Source organism: Abrus precatorius, unplaced genomic scaffold (genome assembly GCF_003935025.1).
Source record: "Abrus precatorius isolate BTA unplaced genomic scaffold, Abrus_2018 Scaffold7, whole genome shotgun sequence".
In the NCBI taxonomy this organism is placed as follows: Eukaryota; Viridiplantae; Streptophyta; class Magnoliopsida; order Fabales; family Fabaceae; genus Abrus; species Abrus precatorius.
This window is the reverse complement of record NW_020874417.1, coordinates 17855113-17861993: the sequence shown is the minus strand read 5'-3', so window position 1 is coordinate 17861993 and position 6881 is coordinate 17855113. Positions and strand designations below refer to the sequence as shown.

General features: G+C 32.7%; 1 protein-coding gene across 2 annotated transcripts; it reads right to left on the bottom strand.

Annotated features, from left to right (window-relative positions):
- Positions 1-2314: 2314 nt before the first annotated feature.
- LOC113872860 (E3 ubiquitin-protein ligase RGLG5-like) lies at positions 2315-6468 on the bottom strand. 2 transcript variants are annotated; one of them, XM_027510713.1, is made up of 13 exons: positions 6425-6468; positions 5736-6047; positions 4617-4701; positions 4391-4531; positions 4184-4297; positions 4008-4105; positions 3605-3684; positions 3424-3529; positions 3202-3329; positions 2908-3091; positions 2692-2748; positions 2444-2579; positions 2315-2361 (listed from the first exon to the last, which is right to left on the bottom strand). In XM_027510713.1, the coding sequence occupies exons 1-12, from the start codon at positions 6434-6436 to the stop codon at positions 2499-2501; spliced, it is 1398 nt and encodes a 465-aa protein (XP_027366514.1). In that variant the 5' UTR covers positions 6437-6468; the 3' UTR covers positions 2315-2361; positions 2444-2498. The 2 variants fall into 2 exon arrangements, with proteins under 2 accessions (XP_027366514.1, XP_027366515.1); XM_027510714.1 differs by lacking the exon at positions 6425-6468 and adding an exon at positions 6158-6275.
- Between the last annotated feature and the right edge of the window lie 413 nt (positions 6469-6881).

The window sequence follows — 6881 nt, the reverse complement described above, 5'->3', positions numbered from 1 at the left end:
AATGTGACTTGTGAAGGCTCAAAGGAAGTTGAAGACGTCATAAAATGGAGGGAAATTTGAATTGTAAAAATTTTCCTACCTTTATAAAAAAATAAAATATTAAAATCTCAATTTGAGAAATTAATATTTTAGGGGTATCTGTTTGGAGAAAAGAAAATTTTCTAAGTTACCAAAGCCCTTTCCAAATTTTCATGGTAGGAAATAAACTGCCTTTTTTAGGAGAAACACACCTCAAAGATCAGTGACATACACACATCTTTCAAATAAAAAACAAAGAAAACTTTAGGTCTAAGGTTAAAAAACTTGTCAAATGAACTACTCTTTGACACGTTTCTATGAAAACTAGCAAAAGATCCTCATTCTTTGTTGAAAAGAAGGCTACATTTTGAGGAGTTTTGACGGATTATGAGAAAAGCCTTAATCTTGGTTGAAAAAAGGGTTGTCTTTCGAAGAGTTTTGGGGATGTTCAAGCCCCAGATTGAAAACAGCCAAAACCTATCGAAACATGATCGACAAGAAAAATTATTCTAAATTCACAAGACACAAAGAGATAATCATGAGCGACAATGGTTATAGAGAAGCCACGATGATAAGCACGATCATAAGCAGTTATGGATAATAGGTGGCAGCATTGAAGGCAAGTACGTGCAGAAGTAGTTATCAAGAGACCCCCAAAAGGAGGAGAGCGGTTAAGATATATTACCTATAAATAGTACAAAGCTTTACATTACAGGGGACGACTTTTTGCCCCAGACACTGCACCTATAATTTTCTATACGCTGAAATTATGCTTGAGCCAAACATCAGCTACAAAGATATTCACAATTGTTATAGTTCAATAAGGAAGTCGTATGTCTACATTTAACTTAATTCTAGTTTGTTTATTTCTAATCCATTTTACATTTCATGTTCCTGAAATTATGTTTTTGTTTAATATGTCTCTATAAACTTTTACATTTGGTTTAATTCTACATATTATCTACTATTCTTGTGTAAATCTATGCTTTACTATGTTAATTTAAATTGTTACACTAGAAACACACTTAAGAAAATCTAAAAAAACTTAAAATTTAGTTTCAAGTTACTCTTAAATTTATTTATTTGTCAGTTGTAATTTTCACCATAAACAAAATGACATTACAACTAATTAAACAGATATTTTATTTCATATGCATGTTTTTTATTTATATATTTATTGACTTTGTAGTTTATAGACAAATAATTCTAAATATATATTTAATTTTTAAGTTAACTTATTTTTCCTGTAATGAATATATTTAACAAAATTTTCTAACTTGCTAATCATCGACGTCCAATTGATTATTAATTGCTATGGAAAGAAAAGTTAGCTATATTAGATGACAAACACATTTTTTTTTCTTATAATTCACATTAGGGTTTAATCTTCCTTGGTATGTTTTCAACTCATTCGCTAATATTAACAATGGCTGAAGGGGTAGTTATTTATTCGGATAATTATTTTCATGCGTACAATATGTTCTTCAAATATGCGTATATTTTCATGTGTATATGTGTTCAATTCCTTTAAAATTTTTATTATTTTTGTAATTTTTTATTAAATGAAATTAAATTAAATAACATAAATAATTTTTTTTATTTTGATAATTTTATATTATAAAAAATTTTAATCATTTTATTAAATCCTTCACATGATATTAGTAATTTATTGTATTCTGGAATAATGGATGTTGTAATATTTATTTTCTTTTTGTTATATTGGACATATTTTTTATTTTTAATAAATTAATATATTAAAATTTATTTTTTTTAAATTTAAAATATGTATTTTTATTTTGTATAAATAAAATTATTACAAATACCAGTGCTCTAAGCAACGATCGTACTCGAGGAAAAGATATTAAGCTTCTAAAATTAAATGAATTAAAGAAGGCAACGTGTGTGTGTATATATATATATATATAAAAACTTTTAGCTAAAAACTAAAAGACGTTAGTAATTATTCCTTTTAATACTTTATCAAATGAAATTCTTTTATTAAACAAGATTGACTGAGAAGCCTATCAAGCACACTATGCATATTTAGTTTCGTACATGCTCCAAGGCAACCAAGACATACATTTACATACAAGATGAAAACTAAACAAATCGTATAATTAAAAAAATTTCTAAGAGATCATTTTACAAACAAGCAGCTAACTTCAAAAAGTGAAACCTTCAAGACGCACAAACTTCATATGTACAATGAGGCAACACCCGTGCACAAGTCTTCCTACCCTGGCATATGTTTTGGTTCAAAAATGTGAAATGAAGCTTTGTACACAATAATTAACCTATCCATCATGATCCAGGCCAACCCTACTCATCTCTTTGCTGTCCTGCCTATGATGAAAATCATTAGTTTTTAACTTATTGCATCAACTAAGCACTCAGTTTGTGACATCATCAAACTTAAGCAACTAACCTTCTTCTGGCAATGCATGCAATTGCCATTGAAAGCAGTTTTGAAGCAAAGCTAACTAGTAAAGCCTTATTCTGGTACTGATTGTGCTCCGGCAAATGGGGCAGAATTCAAGGCCTTCTCCACAGTCACAACAAGTCTGCCCCATGTGTGATGAAAGAAACACAGTGGGAAGAAAACTTAGTAAAATTGATGTCCTTTTTCAGTCTTTTATTCAAGATGAATCAACAACATACAGTTTAATTGGTTACCTGATGTCCACAACCGAAGGCCATGTCCTTTCCATTAGTAAGACAAATGGGACAAAGCTGCAGTTAACCGTGTCATTTGTAAACCATTATAGAAAAGTGACACATAAATGATCATAAATCATGATGAGCACGTTAGGACTCAGGAGAGGAAAGTTAAACTATGTCACAGTATTATATGAAAGTCATGTCTTAGGTTGGAAGGAATGGTGTAAATACCTTGTTATCATATAAGCCACCTGAAGTTGATTCTGTGTTAATTCCATTATCGTAGGCAGAATATGTAGCTGTACTCTGCTGAAAACTGTTTGAACGAAAAGATGTCGCACTGCTGCTAGAAGAAGCCCTCTCATAATGAGGTGGAGGTAGAGGAACTCTGTCTGGTGAATGTCCCCTCCTTGCACTACTTTTCATCAATGAAGATATGATGCAAATTCAGTTATTGCCCCATTGAAAACATTTATAATAGCCTATAAGTACCATATTTTTCATATATCAATATTTATTTATTACCCCAATATGCCTAGATCTATGGTTGCCTTATATTGAGAAGGTATCTCCATCAAAGCTGCTAGAGCAAACTCTGTCTCTTTTCTGCTTGAATCTACACTCTTTGACATTATTTCGGTGAAATTCACAAACTACACGCAGCCAAAAACAAAATACTCACATTTCAGCATAATTTGGAAGATGTAAATATGGCAAGTCAATATGGCTAAGTAAATTACAACAAACCTGAAAATTGTCAAATGCTCGAGCTGGAATGTTATCATCAAATTCCCTCATCATATCCCATGGTCCATCTCCAACCCCCACCAAAACTATTGACAGTGGATACTCGCTACAATTTAATGAGTATATAAGAATTAGAATGCAGGGTGGCATTCCATAGGAAAGAAAACTACAATATTTTTACCTAGCTTTTACAATTGCATCGATTGTCTTCTGCTCTTGTGGACTTAACTGACCATGTTGTGTGTCAACGCTTCTTGTCACCTGTGGCAAAATTTTAAGCATCAATTTTTTATGATCTTAGACGTGGAAACAAAAGAAACTAGGAATATCTACAGTAAAATATTAGTCGCTTTTCTCCTTCCACTGTCAATGGCAAGGTGTTTATGTGTTTAAGTAGATATTATGATTATTACTAGCAAGGCAAACCAAACAAAAAAATGCTATTAGGAATGATACTACTATAACATTTTAGCTTTTTTTATTTATGACAGAGTCATATTGACAAAGGTAGCATCATAACTGCCCCTGGAGATTTTGCTGATTGGTGCATCTTAAACTAGTTATGAAATATGTATTGAAGATACCTGTCCATCGGCAATTATCAGCAAGACATGATATTGACCGCCACTTTGCTCAACTATAGTCGTGGCCATCTCAACAATAGGGGCAAACGAAGTGGGTCCTGTCACATATATGCAATGAGTCATGATGAGCCTAATTTGAAAATGCTATCTGAGACTATTATTGATGAAGGCAACACCTGCAAGTCGGAGGCGAGGAACCATATCTCTATATCTTGACAAAACTTCCTCAAACCCATTGCAGAACGTCGCATCTGAATGGAAACTAAAGACATCTTGATCATGTGTTGATGCTGAGAGTGAGAGGTAAGAAAGAAACACAATCAAGTTTGTAATTTGGAAACATAGACAATTGGAAAAGCATGAAGAAGTATATGTGGCATTACCATCCCCAAATCCAAAACAAGGAATCAAGTTATCCTCATCGAAAGCACTTAAAGTTTTTCCAATAATCGAAATTGCTTGTTCATAAGGATTAAGACCACTTCCAATATGATGTAAACTTTTTCTGTTGAATGACCTCTTCCCTGATTTTCAAAGTGAATAATATTATTTAGTACCGCAACTCAATACAAGAAACTCAAGCATCAAGTTGAGAGTACGGAATAAAACCTGTCCATTCATTGCTCTTTGTAAAATCAATGCCCACAATGAGATTAGAAGATTCCAGGCCAGCATGTGAAAGAGCAGCAGTAACCTGCGTGCAATTATTTCATTATTTAACAAAATAAGCTGTTGTTTTTACTGATTTGTAACTTACAGAATGATACTATCTGTTTAAGGCAATAATAATAGCAATCCTGAGCTCCATCTTGTTGCACGCTGGGACTAGTAGGTTCAGGGTAATGTACTGGTTACTGACAAAGTTTTTTTCTGAACCACGTGTATCCTAATCAGACATCGATATAATACGTGTACTGCTAGGAATATTATAAATTGAATTATGGGATGCTGTAGTGATTCAAGCATGTAAGATCAGGTAGAAGAATAAAAAACGAGAAACAGTAGTCTCTTTACATAGCAGCTTTTTAGTTGGTCATGCCTAGTTTCAAGATATGCGGCAGTAAAAGGTGTCTCTTAAAAAAAGTGTGGAAGTACAAAGGTTTTACGCATGGTAAAAAATAAAAAAGTAACAAACTAACAATTCCAGGTAAAGGTCTTGTATTTTCAGAAGCCCCTAGATTCAGCATTTAAGAAAAATTTTATTTTTCTTGAACATGTCCCCCAAACAAGATGCTTTTGGAAGTCTAGCTCTGACACTGATTCTAACAGCATTTGCTGCGTATGTGTGACTGTCTCTGTATAAACAAAAAGAGATACTTCTCGGGTTTGTTGTTACTTGTTACACCAAATCCTTATTAAGAGCCTAAACATTTCGATTTTTAAGTTGGTCTATCACAAACAGAAATTTGAAGTCTAATTTAAGAAAGAACAAAAGTGATTCCCTTTCTTTATTTCTTTTCATTTGAGCTGACTGCTGACTTTAACTCTTTTCATCTAATGCATTCACATTACCTTCTGAAAACGCGAGAAAGGAATATAGACTAGTTCAAGTCAATGTAATGTCCCCAACCCCACTGTCCCTATCCTCCTATTTCACCAAACATAAAAGTCAATTGTATAAACAGCCCAAACCAAAAATTAATTAAAAAAATGCTCATACATTGATAAACAAAACACAATTATACCAAGGCAAATCACAACAACACAACTATGTAGCGATCAAATTACCTCATCCAGTGACTGGTAATCATCGGATATTCTTGAATATCTCCTATCCAGCCTCCTTTTTGGCTGTGCATAGTCGTGGAATTGAGCAGGTGCACGGGGGTGGTGAGGTGTATGATACGGATTCTGTTGTGGGTATGAATATGGTGATTGTGGGTATCCATAGTTATCCCATGAAGATGAAGAACCAGCAGATCCATATGATGAAACATGTCTTCTATCAGACCCTTTTGAGCTCTTACCTCCCATGATCGATTCCTTTAGAATCAACCCAAGGAAACACAAAATGACAAGCAAAGCTGTCCAAGTCTCCAGCTGCAATTGCAAACCATATGCTAAATTAAATACATACATATAAATATGTTCATATTCATGGAAGAAACAAACTAGATTACTAGAACATTGAATAAGGAAGAAAAATAAACCTCAAAATTTTGACTAGAAATACTATATTGCAAGCAATATATTTTCTGGGAAATTAATGCTTAATATGCAAACTTGGGAACAAGAATTGGCTCAAGAAATTGCGAGGTCTAAAATTGACACAAACTAATATGAAAGAGAAGACCAAGGAAAAAAACTCAGGCGCCTAACTAGAGAACAATGATGACTGAATCAAACGACACCGACCATGTATCTACCTTTCCACAAATGCTAAAATGAAATTTTCACTCAAACTGTTTTTTCCATACCTCTACATTCATTGTTTCCACACGAGTTGCAAATGAATTGTGAGAGAATTAACAACACGCTGGAGGTTAATGTCTCACGCTAACCACGTAAAGTAGACTAGCTTCTCCTTGTTGAACTAAATAAAAGGAAGAGGACAATGAATTAAATTAAAGAAGGTACGTGTTAGAAGGAAACCAACAAGGTCAAGTCAACAACAAAACTGTTTAACCTTTTCCTCCTGTTCATACACTTTCTATGCATTAAATATGCATTAAATTATTTGAAAGCAAAATAATATATACTTTAAGAGAAGTACTAGTATTGGATAAAATTTATTAAAAATTAAAAAATATATAAAAATATTAATTTGAGAGTAAAAAATGTATTACAAAAGATAACTGGTAGTCTTTGTTTATATCGCCATTCAACAAGTAAATGAATATTCTTTTAACGAGTGACTAATTATGTATATTTGTC

What these genes read in the sequence shown, in the direction of transcription:
- LOC113872860 (XM_027510713.1), bottom strand. An exon ending in AAAGAGCAATGAATGGACAG is followed by an intron (nt 4,532 to 4,616) that starts GTTTTATTCCGT and finishes TTTGAAAATCAG; the next exon opens with GGAAGAGGTCATTCAACAGA. An exon ending in GATGCAATTGTAAAAGCTAG is followed by an intron (nt 3,530 to 3,604) that starts GTAAAAATATTG and finishes ATTAAATTGTAG; the next exon opens with CGAGTATCCACTGTCAATAG.